Consider the following 20,135-nt stretch of genomic DNA (forward strand, 5'->3'; position numbering starts at 1 on the left):
AAGAAAGAAAGAAAGAAAGAAAGAAAGAAAGAAAGAAAGAAAGAAAAGAAAGAAAGAAAAAGAAAAAGGAAGGAAGGAAGGAAGAAAGAAAGAAAGAAATGAAAAAGAAAGAAAAGAAAGGAAAGAAAGAAAGGAAAGAAAGAAAGAAAGAAAGAAAGAAAGAAAGAAAGAAAGAAAGAAAAAAGAAAAAAGAAAAAAGAAAGAAAGAAAAGAAAGGAAGGAAAGAAAGAAAGAAAGAATGAAAGAAAGAAAGAAAGAAAGAAAGAAAGAAAGAAAGAAAGAAAGAAAGAAAGAGAAAGGAAGGAAGGAAGGAAGGAAGGAAGGAAGGAAGGAAGGAAGGAAGGAAGGAAGAAAGAAAGAAAGAAAGAAAGGAAAAAGAAAGGAAAGAAAGAAAGGAAAGAAAGTAAAGAAAGAAAGAGAAAGGAAAGAAAGAAAGAGAAAGAAGAAAGAAAGAAAGAAAGAAAGAAAGAAAGAAAGAAAGAAAGAAAAAGAAAGAAAGAAAGAAAGAAAGAAAGAAAGAAAGAAAGAAAGAAAGAAAGAAAAAGAAAGAAAAAGTAGGCCGTGCCCACACGCCAAGCTCGCGCCGGCCTCAACGGCCCGTTACCTTGCGCATGCGCGCGCGGGGGATGGAGCCCCCGGCGGGGCCGCCGCTGATTGGCTGCCGCTGACGGGCGGCGGTGACGGGCGCCGTTGATTGGCTAAGGAGGTCCGGGGGGCGGGCGTAAGGCCGTGAGGCGAAGGGGAAAGCCAAGGCAGGGCCCAGGGGGCGACGGTTTTCCTGGGCCAATGGCCGACCCTAAGGGGCCATTTCCCCCTCACACCATGCCCACCTCCCTCCAAAACGTCTCCCAGATCCGCAGTCCGACCCAACTCACTGAAGGGTCAGACTTTCATTCATTCAATCGTATTTCTTGAGCGCTTACTGCGTGCAAAGCACTGGACTAAGCGCTTGGGAAGTACACATTGGCAACATATTCATTCATTCAATTGAATTTAATTGAATTTAATTGTGCTAGACTGAGCTCCCACTGTTGGGTAGGGACTGTCTCTAGTGTTGCCAACTTGGACTTCCCAAGCACTTAGTCCAGTGCTCTGCACATAGTAAGCGCTCAATAAATACGATTGAATGAATGAAAGGTGATCAAGTTGCCCCACGTGGGGCTCAGTCTTCATCCCCATTTTACAGATGAGGGAACTGAGGCTCAAAGAAGTGAAGCGACTTATCCAAGGTCACACAACTGACAAGTGGCGGAGCGGGATTAGAACTCACAACCTCTGACTCCCAAGCCCAGACTCTTTCCACTGAGCCACGCTTAACCTCTTTGGGCCTCAGTTCCCTCATCTGTAAAATGGGGATTGACTGCGAGCCCCACGTGGGACAACCTGATCACCTTGTACTAATAATAATGGCATTTATTAAGCGCTATGTGCAAAGCACTGTTCTAAGTATCCCCCCCAGTGCTTAGAACAGTGCTTTGCACATAGTAAGCACTTAACAAATGCCATTTTTTAAAAATCTGTAAAATGGGGATTGAGACTGTGAGTCCCAGGTGCTTAACAAATACCATCATTATTAACAGCAGCGGAATCCACTCCATCAGTGGTATATGTCGAGAGCTTTCTGTGCGCTAAACATTCATTCTTTCAATCGGATTTATTGTGTGCAGAGCACTGTACTAAGCACCTGGGTGAGTACAATGTTGTCTCCCCCTTCTAGACTGTGAGCCCGTTGTTGGGTAGGGACCGTCTTTAGATGTTGCCAACTTGTACTTCCCAAGCGCTCTGCACACAGTAAGAGCTCAATAAATACGATTGATTATACTTCCCAAGTGCTTAGTACAGTGCTCTGCACACAGTAAGCGCTCAATAAATACTATTGAATGAATGAACAACAGAAAAGCAGCATAGCTCAATGGAAAGAGCCCAGGCTTGGGAGTCAGAGGTCATGGGTTCTAATCCCAGCTCCGTCACTTGTCAGCTGGGTGACCTTGAGCAAGTCACTTCACTTCTCTGGGCCTCAGTGACCTCATCTGGAAAATGGGGATTAAGACTGTGAGCCCCACATGGAACAACCTAATTACCTTGTATCTCCCCAGCACTTAGAACAGTCCTTGGCACCCAGTAAGCGAACAAATGCCATCATTATTATTATTATTATTATTATTATTATTATTATTATTATTACTCCCTGCCCACAACAAGCTCACAGTGTAGAGATGATCCCTGCCCTCAAGGAGCTTTCAATAATGTGATGGAAACAGATCCTAAAATAAATTACAGGGAGGAGGAAGTTACTAAATTTAAAGATAAGTGCATAGGTGCTGTGGGAGGTGAGGTGGATACCTAGGGACAGACTCAAGTGCAGAGGTGACTCAGTAGGGAGGGAAAATGGGACGGCTTACACTTCTAGTATTTATTACTCTATTTATTTTACTTGTACATATCTATTCATTTTATTTTGTTAATATGTTTTGTTTTGTTCTCTGTCTCCCCCTTCTAGACTGTAAGCCCACTGTTGGGTAGGGACTGTCTCTCGATGTTGCCAACTTGGACTCCCCAAGCGCTTAGTACAGTGCTCTGCACACAGTAAGTGCTCAATAAATACAATTAATTGATTGATTCTAGGGTGATCTCTGCCAACATCTTGCTCACACTCTCCCCGGGGCCTAGATCTCCTTCCCCCCTCACATCCAGCAGGACACTGCTCTCCCCAACTTCCAAGACTTTCTGAAAATCACATCTCTTAGAGAAGCAGCGTGGGTGGAAAGAGCCCGGGCTTGGGAGTCAGAGGTCATGGGTTCAAATCCCAGCTCCGCCGCTTGTCAGCTGTGTGACTTTGGGCAAGTCACTTCACTTCTCTGGGCCTCAGTCACCTCCTCTGTAAAATGGGGATTAAGACTCTGAGCCCCACATGGGACAACCTGATCACCTTGTATCCTCCCCGGCGCTTAGAACAGTGCTTTGCAATCTATCAATCGTATTTATTGAGTGCTTACTGTGTGCAGACCACTGTACTAAGCGCTTAACAAATACCAAAATTATTATTATTCCAGCAGGCCATCCCCGGATCATTTCTAATCTCCCCACTTTAGAACCCCTATTGCCATTTCAGCACTTCTGTAATCAATCAATGGATTGCATTTATTGAGTGCTATGTGCAGAGCACTGTACTAAGCCCTTGGGAGACGTGCTCCCTACCTACCTTCTTGCACAAATGACTTACCTTGACCAGATCTGGCCCGTCTGAACGCTGGGGCCGGGAGGGAGCCCGCCAGTCGGCTCGCATCCATACGCCCAGCTCAAAGTGGCAGCAGAGCCTCGTGCTCACTAGAGAAGCAGCGTGGCTCGGTGGAAAGAGCCCGGGCTTTGGAGTCAGAGGTCATGGGTTCAAATCCCGGCTCTGCCAGGTGCGACTTTGGGCAAGTCACTTCGCTGTGCCTCAGCTCCCTCATCCGTAAAACGGGGATGAAGACTGGGAGCCCCCCGTGGGACAACCTGATCACCTTGTAACCTCCCCAGCGCTTAGAACAGTGCTCTGCACGTAGTAAGCGCTTAATAAATGCCATCATTATTCACTTATTGATTTTACTGATTTTACTCAGTCTCTTCTGCTACACCCCAGCTCGCACTCTCCATTCCTTCCTCCCAAGCTCATCTACCCACTGCCCCTCATTCTCTCCCGCCGCCTCCCGCCCCAACCTCTTCGACCTTGATAGATACCCGCTCTCCCCATTTACGCAGCCCTTCTGAAACCCTCTCCTCCCAGAGGCCTTCCCTGATTAAGACCCGGGTCTCCAGAGTCCCAGAGTGGCAGCTCTGCCCTGGACCAACAGCAGAGAGGGGCAGAGTTGAAAAAGTTCGCTCGTGCAAGCGCGGTTTCCATCAAGAGCAGTGACACCCCAAGTTCCGAGGCCTCTCCTCACAAGGAGGCCGGGCCCGTGGTAACAGGTCCCCGGGCTCCCGCCAGGATCCACCACCAAAATAAAACCACCGGCAGAGGACTAAGACAGACACTTGCAACTTCTCCACAGAGAAAACGGCACGCAGTGCACCGCAGGAAAATTCATCTTAATACGTAAATATACGTGACCCCTTTTGTCAGAAATTGAAGACGCAATCGTTCACTGCCCAACTTGAAGCCACCTTCTCGGGACTTCATTTGAAAAAGTAAGTAGCCTATTCCTTTCACGGTGACTCATTTCGGGAAAATCCACGAGGTGCATTATAGCTGTGATACATTGTCTGTGGCCACTTGCCGCCACTTAACCGACGACGATAAAGGCTATATTTTGCTGGGCGTTGGCGTTGGGTGGTAATATTAGTGCCAACTTACAGGGCCTTCACTGCCCTCTGACCTAACAATTCATTCACAGAGAAAAACATTCAGTACAACACAACGCTGCGACTTATGGCAAGGCACCCCACAGAAGGCTACATCTTCCCAGTTGGCCCCAGCTCCCCCATTACGGGACTTGAGTGGGTTTCGGATCAACTTTTATTAACTGACATATCACGAATTGGGGGCTTTTCAGCTGTCTGGCCCCAGGGGTGGGAAGGAGGGAGGGAGGGAGGGAGGGATCATGGTGACCAAGTTCAGTAGGAAGTCTGGGACTGCTGCTGGCGGTATCCCCCGCGGCGCATGTAGCCCCCTTCGTTTTTGCGGTAGCCGTCCTTCTGGTCTGGGGGGAGAAAGGGGAGGGGAGTGAGTACGACGGGCACCCTTTTGGAGAAAAAGAGGCGGAAGAGAGGGAGGGAAGGGGTTGGGAATGGGGGAGACCCCCCACACAGGCTCACCTCTAAAGTAGCCCCCATAGGTGCCCTGTTTGTGGTCGAAGACGCGCTCGTTGTTCTCCACCAGACTGCCCAGCTTCTCGGCCAGCTGCAGGGCCAGATTCTGCTGCGCCGTGGGCTCCGTGCGGTGCATCACTACGGTCTGCGTTGGCTGATCCAGGGAAGCCTAGGAGGAAGGGGAAGAGCGCGTTGGGGGCAGCGACACGGTCTCCACCATCACCGGTGTCCCCCCAAAACTTTTCAGGAGTCCTGTCTCCTTCAGGAAGCCTTCCCTGGTTAAACTCTTCACCCCCTGCCACCCTGGCACCAAAACCTTCGAGTATTAACCCCGGCACAGATCTCTAAACTCTGCTGCTTCCCCCCGGCTGGGCTTTACGCTCCCTGAGGGAAGGGATCCCTTCGATTAATCCTACTGTACGTTACTGAGTGGTTAGTACAGTGCTCTGCAGGGTAAATTCCCAATACCAGACGCTCAATGCCAGAAGCAGCGTGGCTCAGTGGAAAGAGCCCGGGCTTTGGAGTCAGAGGTCAAGGGTTCGAACCCCGGCTCCGCCAATTGTCGGCTGAGTGACTTTGGGCAAGTCACTTCACTTCTCTGGGCCTCAGTTCCCTCATCTGGAAAATGGGGATTGAGACTGTGAGCCCCACGTGGGACAACCTGATCAACTTGTAACCTCCCCAGCGCTTAGAACAGTGCTTTGCACATAGTAAGTGCTTAATAAATGCCATTTAAAAAAAAAAAAAAAAGAACCACTGAGTGATGGATACCTGCTGGCTTGGGGACTCCCAGGGGGGAAAAGAGATGGAGACATCAATCATACTTTTTATAAATAGTATTTGTTCAATGCTTACCATGTGTCAAGCACCAGTTCTGAGCATACTACTACTACTAATAATAATGGCATTTATTAAGCGCTTACTATGTGCAAAGCACTGTTCTAAGCGCTGGGGAGTTTACAAGGCGATCAGGTTGTCCCACGGGGGGGGGCTCACAGTCTTCACCCCCATTTTACAGATGAGGTAACTGAGGCACAGAGAAGTGACTTGCTCAAAGTCACACAGCTGACAAGTGGCAGAGCCGGGATTTGAACCGATGACCTCTGAATCCAAAGCCTGGGCTCTTTCCACTGAGCCAAGCTGCTTCCCACTGAGGAAGGCACAAGCTGAACAGATTGGACAGAGTCCCTGCCCCACAGGGGGCTCTCGGTCTTAGTAGGAGGGAAAACGGGTACTGAATCCCCATTCTACAGTTGAGGAAACTGAGGCTGAGTCTCATCTTTGCCTGTGGCTTCCTGGCGAGGCAGTGGGGCAACAACTAAGTAGGTAACAAGCACGCAGTGTGGCCCGGTAGTTAAAGCCCGTGCCCGGGAGTCAGAGGACCTGGGTTCTAACCCCGGCTCTGCCACTTGTCTGCTGTGCGACCGAGGCCAAGTCACATACCTTCTCCCGGCCTCGGTGTCCCCATCTGCAACGTGGGGATTAAATCCTACTCCCTCCCACCTAGACTCTGAATCCCATATGGGACAGGGACCGTGCCCAACCCGACTGATCTGTATCCGTATCCTAGCACTTAAAATCCCGCTTGGTGCATAGCAAGCACATAAATACGACGATGACAAATTTATTTATTTTATTTGTACATATTTATTCTATTCTGTTAATATGTTTTGTTTTGTTCTCTGTCTCCCCCTTCTAGACTGGGAGCCCACTGTTGGGTAGGGACCGTCTCTAGATGTTGCCAACTTGGACTTCCCAAGCGCTTAGTCCAGTGCTCTGCACACAGTAAGCGCTCAATAAATAATACGACTGAATGAATGAACAAATAGCAGATCGGGACTAGAACCCAGATCCTGTGGTTTCCAGGCCCGGGCTCCAGCTCTATCCACTAGGCCACACTGCTTCCCAAGCAACCCATATGCAGAGCACGATACTAGGCCTTGGGAGAACACAACAGGGTTGGTAGACATGATGCCTGCCCCAAAGAAGCCTAGTCTACAGCCTAGACGTAACACTGTTCCTTCCCTCTTAAGGAACCCTCTTGAAGCAGTGTGGCTCGGTGGAAAGAGCCCGGGCATTGGAGGCAGAGGTGATGGGTTCAAATCCCGGCTGCGTGACTTTGGGCGAGTCACTTCTCTGTGCCTCAGTTCCCTCATCTGTAAAACGGGGATGAAGCCTGGGAGCCCCCCGTGGGACAACCTGATCACCTCGTAACCTCCCCGGCGCTTAGAACAGTGCTTTGCACATAGTAAGCGCTTAACACATGCTATCATTATTATTATTACATTCCCGCTCGCCCCCGCTCCTTCCTCCTCACCATCAGCTCCTCGTTGATGATCATTTTGCTGATTATGGAATGCACCGTGGGCAGATCCAGCTGAAACATGTCCGAAAGGATCTCCATGCTGGGAAGCAGAGGGGGGAAAAAAGCGGGCACGGTCAATCAATCAATCAATCAATCGTATTTATTGAGCGCTTACTATGTGCAGAGCACTGTACTAAGCGCTTGGGAAGTACAAATTGGCAACACATAGAGACAGTCCCTACCCAACAGTGGGCTCACAGTCTAAAAGGGGGAGACAGAGAACAGAACCAAACATACCAACAAAATAAAATAAATAGGATAGAAATGTACAAGTAAAATAAATAAATAAATAAAACGGTCACTCGACTAGTCTCGACTCCCTCCTCCCCCGGCCCATCCGGAGCCCCAAGCCCCCCGGCCCCAACCTGATGGAGTCGTAGACGCTGCTGTAGGTGAACAGGTAGGTGCGCAGGGACTCTTCTTGGATCTTTCTGCGGGGGGAGAAGGGGAAAGTCGGGTCGGCAGGCACGAGGCGAGGGCCGCCTCTCCCTCCCCTGACCCCCTGGCTCCCTCCAGCCCCCCGCTCTCACCTGACCAGCATGGTGCGGACTTTGTTGGCTTCGGGGAACAGGTCCCAGACCTTCCCGTTCATCTTCTCGTTGATGATGAAGTTGTGGCAAGTCTTCCAATCGCCCATCTTCATGGCCTTGGAGGCCGCCACCACGTGCTCCCTCATGGACTCGGGGGGCCCTGGGGCGGGGCGGGGGGGAGCCGGAGGTGCTCTAGAGGTTTTGTTCTCTGTCTCCCCCTTTTAGACTGTGAGCCCACTGTTGGGTAGGGACTGTCTCTATGTGTTGCCAATTTGTACTTCCCAAGCGCTTAGTACAGTGCTCTGCACATAGTAAGCGCTCAATAAATACGATTGATTGATTGATTGCTCTATCCCCAGGGAACCGCCGCAGAGGGAAGCCGGGCAAGGGTGGGGGGGGGGGTTGCCCTCCTCTTCTTCCTCCTCCTCCTCCTCCTCCTCCTCACCCAGCAGAGGCTGCCTCTCGCCCACTCGCAGCTGGTGGTGGAACTGCTTGCTGATCATGCGCCTCCGGGCATCGCTCTCGTGGGCGGCCATGTAAGGGATCTCCAGCAGCATGGCGGACACCAGGTAGACGCACTCGAGCAGCTCCAGGTTGATGTGCAGGTGGAACGGCACCTGCCGGCGCCGCTCCACCTTCTCCTGCTCCTGGTTGCGCTCCTGCAGGCTGCGCAGGAGCAGCCCCTGCCCCAGCAGCTCCTTGGCCCGCCCGCTCGACTGGATGTCCAGCAGGGCGTTGTGGGCGTCCTTCGTCAGGCCCTGCCGGAAGGCGCAGATCCCCAGCTGCACCATGGTGCGGTTGTACAGGATCTGGGGACATCAGGGGGGAGCGACGTCAGGGCCGAGGCCGGGGGGAAGCCGGGACATCCCGGCACACGCCTACAGACCCGCTCGGTCGTTCTCTCCGTCCCATTTTAGACTGTGAGCCCACCGCCGGGTAGGAACCGCCTCTATATGTTGCCAATTTGTACTTCCCAAGCGCTTGGTACGGCGCTCTGCACGCAGTAAGCGCTCAATAAATACAACTGATGATTTATCAAGCGCTTGCCGCGTGCAGAGCCCTGGACTAGGCGTTTGGGAGAGCGTGACAGGACAATAAACAGATGCACTCCCTGCCCGCAACAACCTTACAGTTTAGAGGGGGACCCAGGCGCTAGTGAGGAGGGGATGAATAAAAGGAGCGAGTCGGGGCGATGCCAAAGGGATGTGGGGAATAAAGGAACAGAAAGCTTAGTCCGGGAAGGCAGACGTGCCTTCAGTAAGTCTTTGAAGCGTACGGAGATGATGATAATAATAATGTTGGCATTTGTTAAGCGCTTACTATGTGCGAAGCACTGTTCTAAGCGCTGGGGAAGTGCGAAGCACTGTTCCAAGCGCTTAGTACAGTGCTCTGCACATAGTAAGCACTCAATAAATACGATTGATGATGGGGGGGGGCTACAAACAGATCAGGTTGTCCCCCGTGGGGCTCACGGTCTTGGTCCCCATTTTACCGATGAGGGAACTGAGGCTCAGATATATACCTATAGATATTCCCCCCCTCCTTCCCATCCCCAATATTCTCTCTCACCACTACCCTGCCCGCCCGTCCCCGGAAGAATGATTTGCCAGCGGCTGTCTGACGGCAGGGGAGAGGGAGGATCAGACAGAGATGGCTGTGAGGAGGCTCGGAGCCTGTAGTTTTAGCCCCACGTCCCAGCCGTGGAGACTAAACCAGTCTCCCGGGTCTCGGGGCCATGAGGAACCGGCCACTTCATCCGGCTCTGCCTCCTGGGGCCCGTCCCCGCCGCCCGCCCCGGGGGAGCCGCCCGAGCCCACGGCCCTGTTCCCGCGGCCCAGCCCGCCCTGGGACCTGCACGGGAGGATCGGCGTGCTGGATGTTATCCTGCAGATGGCTCATGAGCATGAGATCGCGGGCCTGGTACCAGCGGGAGTGCAGCGCGTGGTGGTAGATGTGGCAGAGGATGGCGCAGGTCCGGATCCGGTCCGTCCTGTCCTTGGCATAGATGTACTTGCAGAGCCGCTCCATCAGCACGGCTGAGTCCTCCCCCTCGTTCTCCGCCTGGTCCTGCTCCGACTGCAACCGGAACGGTTTCCGTGAGAAGGGTCCCGCCGCGCGCCCCTAGTCCTCGCCCCCCACTCCGCTCTCGCCCCCGGCCTCGGGACCGAGGCGGGGAAACCGGGCGGGGACCCAACAGGGAGGCTGGAAAGCAAGCCCGGGCTCCCACGGCGTGCCCACCTTGGACGAACCCTCCGGGGGAGTGAGCTGGCGCTGGTGGGCCTTGTAGTCGAACTTGTAGTAGGTGTGGAGCACGCGGCGCAGGTAGATGCGGCAGATCTCCTCGGTGGTCCCCTTCTCCTGGAGGTAGCGCTGCACCCGCTCGATGATGGCGCAGACGCGGGCTTCGTCCTTCAGATGCTCCACGTACTCTACGGTGGGGAGGAAAAAAAAAAAAAATCACGCCCGGGAACCAAACTTCCTGTCCAGAGCCAGTCCACGCCGGCCACTGCTGCTCTCAACGGGACAAGGAAGAGACCCCCTTGCCATCCTTCCAGGCAAGACCACCTCCGCTGTCGTCCCACCCCGCACGCTCGGAGACCCACAGAACCGAGACCGAGGACCCTCGGGATAAATGCCCGATTCCCCATTCCTGCCCGAACCTTCCAACTGCGAGGGGCCGGGGGGAAAAGGACCTCCCGTCCCGTGCCGGGCTCTCGGCTCCGGGTCCCCAACTCCGCGGCTCACCTTGAGAATGGGGATCGGTATTCTGCATGATCTTGGTAAACTCCTCATCCATTCGCTCCACCAGGGTCAGGATGCAGCCCCGAACTCGGAGGGGCTGCGGGAGGGAGAGGGGCGAGACGAGGCCCGTGAGCCCGCGGCCCGGGGGACTGGCCGCCCCCCGGCCCGGCCGAGGGATCACTCCTTCCCCTTCCTGACCTGTTCGGGGTTGGACAGGTTCTCACTCTCTTCCAGGATGTTTTCCCCGATGAAGATGTTGGGGTTGGCAAACAGGATATCCATCAGCTCGTTGATGCAGTCCAGGCACTTCTGCCACATCTCCGGCTGCAGGGGAGGGCAGTGGGGTCCGGCGCTTGTCTCCTCCGCAGCCGGCACACCCACGGGACCCAGGCCCTCCCCGCCTCTCTCCCCTCACCTTCATATAGGTGGCCAGGTTGGGGTTGTAGTCATAGAGGGAGGCGATGATATTGAACTTGATCTTGACGTTCACGCCTTCCCCCAGGTTGTTCTCGCCCGCGATCTGAACGAGCAGCTGCAGCAGTTCAATCTGGGCTGCCCTGCCGGGGGCCAAGTCCAAAAGGCAGGTGAGCGGTGGCTTTACAGACACCCCATCCACAGCCCACCCTGATGCCCCCTCCAATCTCCCCCGGACCCGAGTGCCCTTTATCCCCCAAAACAGGAGGAACGAGAATCGGCGGGCTCCATCGATTCCGCTTTTCTTTTTTCAACGGCGTGTAAGTGTTTACTGTGCGACAAACACTGTACTAAGCGCTGGGGGACAAGCTAATCAGGTTGGACGCGGTCCCTGTCCCACCTGGGGCTCACAGTCTTAATCCCCATCTTCCAGATGAGGGAACTGAGGCACAGAGAAGTAAAATGACTTGCCCAAGGTCACAGAGCAGACAAGTGGCAGATTGAGGATTAGAACCTATGTCCTCTGACTCCCGGGCCTGGCTGGCTGCCAATCCAGCGCGGCTCAGTGGAAAGAGCCCGGGCTTTGGAGTCGGAGGTCATGGGTTCAAATTCCGGCTCCACCACTTGTCAGACTTTGGGCAAGTCACTTCACTTCTCTGGGCCTCAGTTCCCTCATCTGTAAAATGGGGATTAAGACTGGGAGCCCCCCGTGGGACAACCTGATCATCTTGTAATCTCCCCAGAGCTTGGAACAATGCTTTGCACACAGTAAGCGCTTAATAAGTGCCATCATCATCATCATCATCAATCCCAATTATTCTACCACCACCTTCCCCGTTGCGCGAGCACCCGATCCCGGGGGATTTTCCTCCCGACGTTCTCTTTCTGCTTCGGGAATGGCAGAGCTCCTCCTCCCCTTCCTCCTCCCATCCCCGAATCCCCTCAACTTACCGATCAGTGCCCTTCTTGCCTCGAGCTTGCAGGATCTCATTCAGCTTCTTCACGACGATGGCGTGGGTAATCTCCGTACCCTTGGCAAACATCTTGGGCTGCTCCGAGGCAACGCACGCCCCCGTTACACCCACAAACGCGCCCTTTTCCCCCTTGCGGGTGTCTCCCCCCGGACCCGGAAGCGGCCGGCCCTCCCTCCCTCCCTCCCCTCCGACCCCAGCCCTGAACGCTTCACCTTGATGAGAGGCGCTCCGCCCCGGACTTTCTCCCACTCCCCGCCTTCATTGTCTTCCTCCTCCTCATCCAGGCGCTTGGACTTGCGGTCGTGCTTCTTTTTGGCCTTATCTTCCCGCTTCTTCTCGGCGGCCTTCTTATCCTCCTCTGTGGTGCTGGCTCTGGGAGCAGGCGAAAGAGAGAAAGGTTGAAGACGGAGCCCACGTCCACTCCCGCTGAAGCCTTCTTCTCCAGACTCCCCTTCTAATCCCTTGACGGCCTCAGAAACACACACCCACGGCACTGTGCTCCTTGAACCCTCGACCCTTTCGGAAATGAACATCAAAGCGATTATGCTGCTCGCTATAAAAGCCTCCAGGGCAGGGATCGCGTTTCCTGTTTTGTCTGTGCGCTCCCAAGAGCCTCGTCTTAATACTCTGCACACAACATCATCATTCGTATTTATTGAGCGCTTACTATGTGCAGAGCACTGTACTAAGCGCTTGGGAAGTACAAAGTACAACAGACACTGAGCACTGCTGTTGACGACACAGGAACGCAAGACACACAGATCTGTGACTTTTAAATATTCTTCACCTCACCCTCAACCCCGCAGCCCTGACGTACACAGTGAATTAATGTCTGCCTCCCGCTCTAGACTCGAAGTTCACTGTGGGAAGGCAACGTGTCTACCAACTCTGTTGTAGTGTACTCTCCCAAGTGCTTAGTTCAGTGCTCTGCACACAGTAAGCAACACCGATGATGATGTGAGCTACTGTTGGGTAGGGACTGTCTCTATACGTTGCCAATTTGTACTTCCCAAGCGCTTAGTACAGTGCTGTGCACACAGTAAGCGCTCAATAAATATAATTGATGATGATACGGGAACTGCGAGGTAATCTTTCCATTAAAATCTCTACTGATCAGGCCCGTACTTGGATCCCCATACTAGGGTGCCACCACTTCAGAAAAAAACAGAAACCTAGGAGTAGGTTCAGGAAAAAAACAACAACAAAAGTGATTCCATGGTTGGAAAACAAAACTGGTAAAAGAAAAAAAAAGCGTTGAAGGAAATGAGTCCACGTGGTCTACAGACGAGAGGACTGGCAACTTAAGAAAACGCATGAATAAAAAAGACTACTAGTGACCTCGTTGAAATTCAAATATGTGCGAGTTAACGTTAATGAAAGGACGCAGGTTGCATCTTCTTGGGGAAAGTGGAAGATACTGGATTAATAATAATAATGATGGCATTTGTTAAGCGCTTACTATGTGCCGAGCACTGTTCTATGTGCCGGGGTAGATACAAGGTCATCAGGTTGTCCCACGTGGGGCTCACGGTCTTAATCCCTATTTTACAGATGCGGGAACTGAGGCCCAGAGAAGTGACTCGTCCAAAGTCACACGGCTGCCAAGTGGCGGAGCTGGGATTAGAACTCGTGACCTCTGACTCCCAAGCCCCGGCTCTTTCCACTAAACCACGCTGCACTAAGTGCCAGAGACATGAAATTCCCTCTCCTGAAAGTCTGCCAAGAGAGAACTTCCCCGCACCTTCCCACCCTCTGCACAGCTGAATGACAGGGGCTTCTAGAGGAAGGGATGAGAAGGACCTGCTGCGCAACCTCCAGAGGACCCCGAGACCTCGAACCCATTTCCCAAGGGATCCCATCGTTCTGAGGGCCATTTTCTCCTCACTTCTTTAAGAATTTGGAGGCCAGCAGGGTGTACTTCCCATCGTCCTCCTCGGAATCGGAATCAGAGTCGGTGGAGTCCGAGCCCCAATCTTCATCATCGTCCGAGTCCTCGGAGTCCTCATCTTCGTCCTGGGTCAGCAGGGAGGGAAGAGCAAGGAACAACTGGGGCGGAGAAGCAGCAAAGGGGGGGAACCGCGCCCGCTTTCTACTAACCCACCCTCCAGGGATCTGCAAGGCTGGAGTCGGAGCTTTCTGGCTATAATTCATCATCATCATCATCATTCGTATTTATTGAGCGCTTACTATGTGCAGAGCACTGTACTAAGCGCTTGGGAAGTACAAATTGGCAACACATAGAGACAGTCCCTACCCACCAGTGGGCTCACAGGCTAAAAGGGGGAGACAGAGAACAAAACCAAACGTACCAACAAAATAAAATAAATAGGATAGATATGTATAATTCCCTCAGTTCTCTCCGACCCCCATCCCACAGCAGAAGGTCAAACGGGCCTTCCTCCTCGTGAACCCCCCAACCCAGATCGCGTCCCAAGCAACGCCCCACCCTGTCGCGGCGCTAGCCCTGACCTCCATCTTCTTGAGAAACTTGCGACTCTCCCCGGAGGAAGCCTCTGCCCGCTTCTTCAGGAAACTAGCGGCGCTGATCCCATCCTCATCCTCATCTGAAGAGGTAGAGCCTAGACGGTGAGAGGGGGAGATGGGGAGGGTCAACTCGGAAGCAAGCAAACAATTAAGCCAGGCGAAAAAATGCCGACTTCTCGCTGCCCTCACCTTCTGAATCTTCCTCGTTCTTCTCAGCATCCTCGTCGGCCGACAGTTCGGGGTTCTGGGGGTGGGCATGACAGATTAGAGACGCCATCCAACCCCCAAATCTCTCCTGCTCCACCCATCAGCCTTTTTATGGCCCAAATCTCCCACGGTTACTCTGCTTTCCAGTTCCCCCGGCCTTACTCCAACAATAAATCACATCCCCGGCCCACCTCCATCACTCAAACCTGCTTGTAGCTGGTGATCTGCGCTTCGTAGTCACGGTTGTATTTGCGGATCTTCTGCCGCAAGGTGCTCAGTGCCTTGGCGTTGTTCTTGTTCATCTTCTTCTTACCTTCCTTGTCTTCCCAAAGCTGCAGGTGAAGAGGAACAAGGGAAAGGATGAAGACACACGGAGAGAGACTGGAAACGGTGAGGAGGATGGAGACTCTCGTCAAAAATGATAAACACGCACCGATCTCTTTTTTGCAAGATGTGGGCAGAGAGACTAGGATACGAGGCACCTGGTCCACCACAGACTACGCGTGTGTAAACGAGCACCGGCTGATGTAATCAATCAATCAATCAATCGTATTTATTGAGTGCTTACTGTGTGCAGAGCACTGTACTAAGCGCTTGGGAAGTACAAGTTGGCAACATATAGAGACGGTCCCTACCCAACAGTGGGCTCACAGTCTAAAAGGGGAGAATGGAAAACATTTACGCAGAGGGAACTCAAGTCAGCCTGAACAGTACACGCGCTTTCCACCTTACTCCGCTCGTGGAAAGCGTTCGGTAAGTACCACTGACCGACCAACTTCTTTGTTGGGTTTCCCCACCTCCACCACCTCACCGAGAAACTCTTCCGGACCCGACCGAGGAAGCAGAAGGCGGAAAGCCGGCTGGGTTCCCCAACTCTAGCATCCTCCCGATCCCATCCCGGGCCCCTGGAGCCCCCAGTTTCCCTCACCTCGTTGAGGTAGTCCTCCAGGTCGGCCAAGATGCGAATGTAGAAACGGGGCACGCCCTCCTTGTCCACGATACTCTTGGCCTTGCCAAAAGCCTTCCCCAACAGCTCAAACTCTTCCAGACACTTGGTGACGTCCCGGATCTTCATGGCATTCCGGATGGTCCGGATCAAGTTGGTCAACTCCTCAAATCTAGAGTGAAAGGAGGAGGCCTTTGGGAGATACAGTAGCACCACAGGAGCAGCCCAAGGAACTACTGCACCTCAATCTACCACCGGACAGCACCCAGACTCCTTCTGATCCCCTATTACGCTTCCTCCCCGTCCCCCACGAACCCTGCCCGAAAAGTGCCCTTTTCTATTTCCTTTTTAAATAAGTCTCCTCCAGATCCCTCCCACTGCATCCGTTTCCTCCTCCTCCAAGGGCTCCCCACTCCCGCCTCACCTCTTGTCCTTGGCGCTTCGCACGACTCTCTTGGTGTCCTCCTCATCTTCGCTCAGGAGGAGCGGCCTGTCCCGGGGAGAGACAAGGTAATAATAATAACGACGACGACGGTATTTGTATAGCGCTTACTATGTGCAAGGCAAATAATAATAATAAAGACGGAATTTGTATAGCGCTTAGTATGTGCAAAGCACTGGGCTAGGCGCTGGGGGGGATACAAGGTGATCAGGTTGGCCCACGTGGGGCTCAGTCTCCAGCCCCATTTTCCAGATGAGGTCACTGAGGTCCAGAGAAGTGACTTGCCCGAAGTCACACGGCTGACAAGTGGCGGGGCCAGGATTATAATAATAATAATAATGGCATTTATTAAGCGCTTACCATGTGCCAAGCACTGTTCTAAGCGCTGGGGAAGTTACAGGGTGATCAGGTTGTCCCACTGGGGGCTCACAGTCTTAATCCCCATTTGACAGATGAGGTAACTGAGGCCCAGAGAAGTGAAGTGACTTGCCCAGAGTCACACAGCTGACAAGTGGCGGAGCCGGGATTAGAACCCACGACCTGGGACTCTCAGGCCCGGGCTCTTTCCATGAGGTTCCCCAGGGCCCGTCTCTCCTCCCCGCTCCCCACGTGGTCCCCCGGTCTCACTCACTGTTTGCCGTAGTTTCCCCCGACGGGTTTGGGGACGAGCTCCTCTCCGGACAGGGACGACTCCGACTCGCTGTCGGAGCCGGTGGTGAAAAAACGCGACATGGCAGCGGGGCTGGGCGGGGGACGGCCGTGCTGATGGAGGGAGGGAGGGAAGAAGGGAGAGAATAAATAAACAATAAATAAGTAATGATGGCATTTGTTAAGCGCTTACTATGTGCAAAGCACTGTTCTAAGCCCTGGGGAGGTGACAAGGTGATCAAGTTGTCCCACTGGGGGCTCACAGTCTTAATCCCCATTTGACAGATGAAGTAACTGAGGCCCAGAGAAGTGAAGTGACTTGCCCAAAGCCACCCAGCTGACAAGTGGCAGAGCGGGGATTTGAACCCACGACCTCTGACTCCAAAGCCTGGGCTCTTTCCACTGAGCCACGCCGCTTCTCTGAGAAGGTTGCCTTGTTGTCGGTCTCCCCACTTCTGGACTGGGGGCCCGTTGTTCATTCAGTCAATCATATTTATTGGGCGCTTACTGTGTGCAGAGCACTGTACTACACGCTTGGTAAGTACGTCGGCAACATATAGGGACGGTCCCTACCCAACAGCGGGCTCACAGTCTAGAAGGGGGAGACAGACAACAAAACAAAACATTGGGTGGGGACTGTCTCTGTTACCCATTTGTACTTCCCAAGCGCTTAGCACAGTGCTCCGCACCCCGTAAGCGCTCACTAAATAGGATGAAGGAGGACCGGCTCCCCCGGGGGCCTGGGCCACCAGCAGCTCTTGCTCGCCCTCTGTTACTGACCCCTTCATTCAGTCAGTCAATTGTAGTTATTATTATTATTATTAATAATAATATAGTTATTATTATTAATAATAATAATAATAATAATAGCATTTATTAAGCGCTTACTGTGTACAGAGCACTGGACTAAGCACTCAGCACCGCACTAACCACTGTACTAACCAGTAAGCGCTTAGAGAAGCAGCGTGGCTCAGTGGAGAGAGCCCGGGCTTTGGAGTCAATCAATCAATCAATCGTATTTATTGAGCGCTTACTGTGTGCAGAGCAACATATAGAGGCAGTCCCTACCCAAAAGTGGGCTCACAGTCAGAGGTCACGGGTTCAAATCCCGGCTCTGCCAACTGTCAGCTGGGTGACTTTGGGCAAGTTAATTCACTTCTCTGGGCCTCAGTGACCTCATCTGTAAAATCAATCAATCAATCGTATTTATTGCGCGCTTACTGTGTGCAGAGCACTGTACTAAGCGCTTGGGAAGTACAAGTTGGCAACATATAGAGACAGTCCCTACCCAACGGTGGGCTCACAGTCAGAGGTCACGGGTTCAAATCCCGGCTCCGCCGATTGTCAGCTGGGTGACTTTGGGCAAGTCACTTCACTTCTCTGGGCCTCAGTTCCCTCATCTGTAAAATCAATCAATCAATCAATCGTATTTAGTGAGCGCTTCCTGTGTGCAGAGCACTGGACTAAGCGCTTGGGAAGTCCAAGTTGGCAACATAGAGAGACGGTCCCTACCCAACGGTGGGCTCACAGTCAGAGGTCACGGGTTCAAATCCCGGCTCCGCCGATTGTCAGCTGGGTGACTTTGGGCAAGTCACTTCACTTCTCTGGGCCTCAGTTCCCTCATCTGTAAAATCAATCAATCGTATTTATTGAGCGCTTACTGTGTGCAGAGCACTGTACTAAGCGCTTGGGAAGTCCAAGTTGGTAGGGACCGTCTCTAGATGTTGCCAACTTGGACTTCCCAAGCGCTTAGCACAGTGCTCTGCACACGGTCAGCGCTCAATAAATAGGATTGAGTGACTATAGAGACGGTCCCTACCCAACAATGGGGATGAAGACTGTGAGCCCCCCCCCAGCCCATGGGACAACCTGATCACCTTGTAACCTCCCCAGCGCTTAGTACAGTGCTTTGCACATAGTAGGCGCTTAATAAATGCCACCATTATTATTATTAAGCGCTTAGCACTGTACTAACCACCACCTTCCGGCTGGTGGGGCGAAGGAGACCGTATTAACGGACAAAAAGCCCCCCCAAGGTGGCCCGGTGCCCTTAACCCCTTCGCCCCTGCCCGGGAGCACGAGGTGCCAACGACGCCACTCACCAAGACAAGGCCCCACTTCCGGTCTGGTCAACCGCCGCGCGGAGCACGCCGGGAAAAGAGGGCAGGGCGGCGCCGTGCGTCCCCGACGTCCCGCGCAACGTGGGACTACAACTCCCGAAGTCCCACGCGCGCCGTGGGACTGCAACTCCCGACGTCCCGCGCGCGCCTTGGGACTACAACACCCGACGTCCCCCGCGCGCGCCGTGGGACTACAACTCCCGGCGGGCCCCGCGCGGCGGGCCTTCTCTCCCAGCGCCGCGTACTCGGTGCTGCCCCCGCCTGGCCTAAGGGAAAGAGCCCGGGCCCGGGAGGAGGAAGGTCTTGGGTTCTAATCCCGCCTCCGCCACTTTTTTTAATGATGGTACTTGTTAAGCGCTTACTATGTGCGAAGCACTGTTCTAAGCGCTGGGGGGTGGGGGGGGGGGGAAATACAAGGTGATCAGGTGGGACTCCACGTGGGGCTCACAGCCTTAATCCCCATTTTGCAGGTGAGGGAACTGAGGCCCAGAGAATCAATCAATCAATCAATCGTATTTATTGAGCACTTACTGTGTGCAGAGCACTGTACTAAGCGCTTGGGAAGTACAAGTTGGCAACATAGAGAGACAGTCCCTACCCAACAGTGGGCTCACAGTCTAGAAGGGGGAGACAGAGAACAAAACAAAACATATTAACAAAATAAAATAAAATAAATAAGAGAAGTTAAGTGACTTGCCCAAGGTCACCCAGCTGACAAGTGGCGGAGTCAGGATTCGAACCCATGACCTCCGACTCCCAAGCCCGGGCTCTTCCCACTGAGCCATGCTGCTTCTCTGCTCTGTGACCTTGGGCAAGCCATTTCCCTTCTCCAGGCCTCAGTTCCCTCATCTGGAAAATGGGGATTAAGGCTACCAGCCCCTCATTCATTCAATCATATTTATTGAGCGTTTACTGGGTGCAGAGCACTGTAGTAAGCGCTTGGGAAGGACAAGTTGGCAGCATATAGAGACGGTCCCTACCCAACAGCGGGCTCATTCATTCATTCAATCGCATTTATTGAGCGCTTACTGTGTGCAGAGCACTGTACTAAGCGCTTGGGAAGTCCAAGTTGGCGACATCTAGAGATGGTCCCTACCCAACAGTGGGCTCACAGCCTAGAAGTTACACCCACAGTTCCTCCGGCGACCCTTCGCCCTGTGGCTGGGCCGCACGGTAGCCAGAACAATCAATCAATCAATCAATCGTATTTATTGAGCACTTACTGTGTGCAGAGCACTGGACTAAGCGCTTGGGAAGTCCAAGTTGGCAACATCTAGAGACGGTCCCTACCCGACAGCGGGCTCACAGTCTAGAAGGGGGAGACAGAGAACAAAACCAAACGTATTAACAAAATAAAATAAATAGAATAGATATGTACAAGTAAAATAAATAGAGCAATAAATACGTACAAACATATATACATATATACAGTCGATCGATCGATCACTAAATCAATCAATGGGGTTTTTTGAGCG

At 52.9% G+C, this 20,135-nt stretch overlaps 1 protein-coding gene across 2 annotated transcripts; it reads right to left on the bottom strand.

Moving 5' to 3' along the window:
• Positions 1–4,477: 4,477 nt before the first annotated feature.
• Positions 4,478–18,687, bottom strand: LOC119941840 (eukaryotic translation initiation factor 3 subunit C). 2 transcript variants are annotated; one of them, XM_038762347.1, is made up of 21 exons: positions 18,643–18,687; positions 16,524–16,654; positions 15,875–15,940; positions 15,433–15,622; positions 14,711–14,836; positions 14,487–14,541; positions 14,283–14,392; positions 13,699–13,826; positions 12,026–12,185; positions 11,791–11,888; positions 10,841–10,982; positions 10,624–10,749; positions 10,429–10,522; positions 9,922–10,112; positions 9,535–9,759; positions 8,129–8,492; positions 7,684–7,843; positions 7,519–7,584; positions 7,106–7,193; positions 4,795–4,957; positions 4,478–4,679 (listed from the first exon to the last, which is right to left on the bottom strand). In XM_038762347.1, the coding sequence occupies exons 2-21, from the start codon at positions 16,622–16,624 to the stop codon at positions 4,594–4,596; spliced, it is 2,739 nt and encodes a 912-aa protein (XP_038618275.1). In that variant the 5' UTR covers positions 16,625–16,654; positions 18,643–18,687; the 3' UTR covers positions 4,478–4,593. The 2 variants fall into 2 exon arrangements, with proteins under 2 accessions (XP_038618275.1, XP_038618274.1); XM_038762346.1 differs by lacking the exon at positions 18,643–18,687 and adding an exon at positions 18,516–18,575.
• Positions 18,688–20,135: the final 1,448 nt, after the last annotated feature.

The sequence above is a fragment of the Tachyglossus aculeatus genome, chromosome 21, assembly GCF_015852505.1.
Source record: "Tachyglossus aculeatus isolate mTacAcu1 chromosome 21, mTacAcu1.pri, whole genome shotgun sequence".
Classification (NCBI taxonomy): domain Eukaryota; kingdom Metazoa; phylum Chordata; class Mammalia; order Monotremata; family Tachyglossidae; genus Tachyglossus; species Tachyglossus aculeatus.

Bases quoted from the DNA above. Each gene is read 5' to 3' on its own strand.
- LOC119941840 (XM_038762347.1), bottom strand. From the start codon at position 16,624: ATGTCGCGTTTTTTCACCACCGGCTCCGACAGCGAGTCGGAGTCGTCC. The intron at 15,623-15,874 runs GTGAGGCGGGAG...CTTTCACTCTAG, and splicing joins CGAAGCGCCAAGGACAAGAG to ATTTGAGGAGTTGACCAACT. The intron at 7,585-7,683 runs GTGAGAGCGGGG...CTCCCCCCGCAG, and splicing joins GTCCGCACCATGCTGGTCAG to AAAGATCCAAGAAGAGTCCC.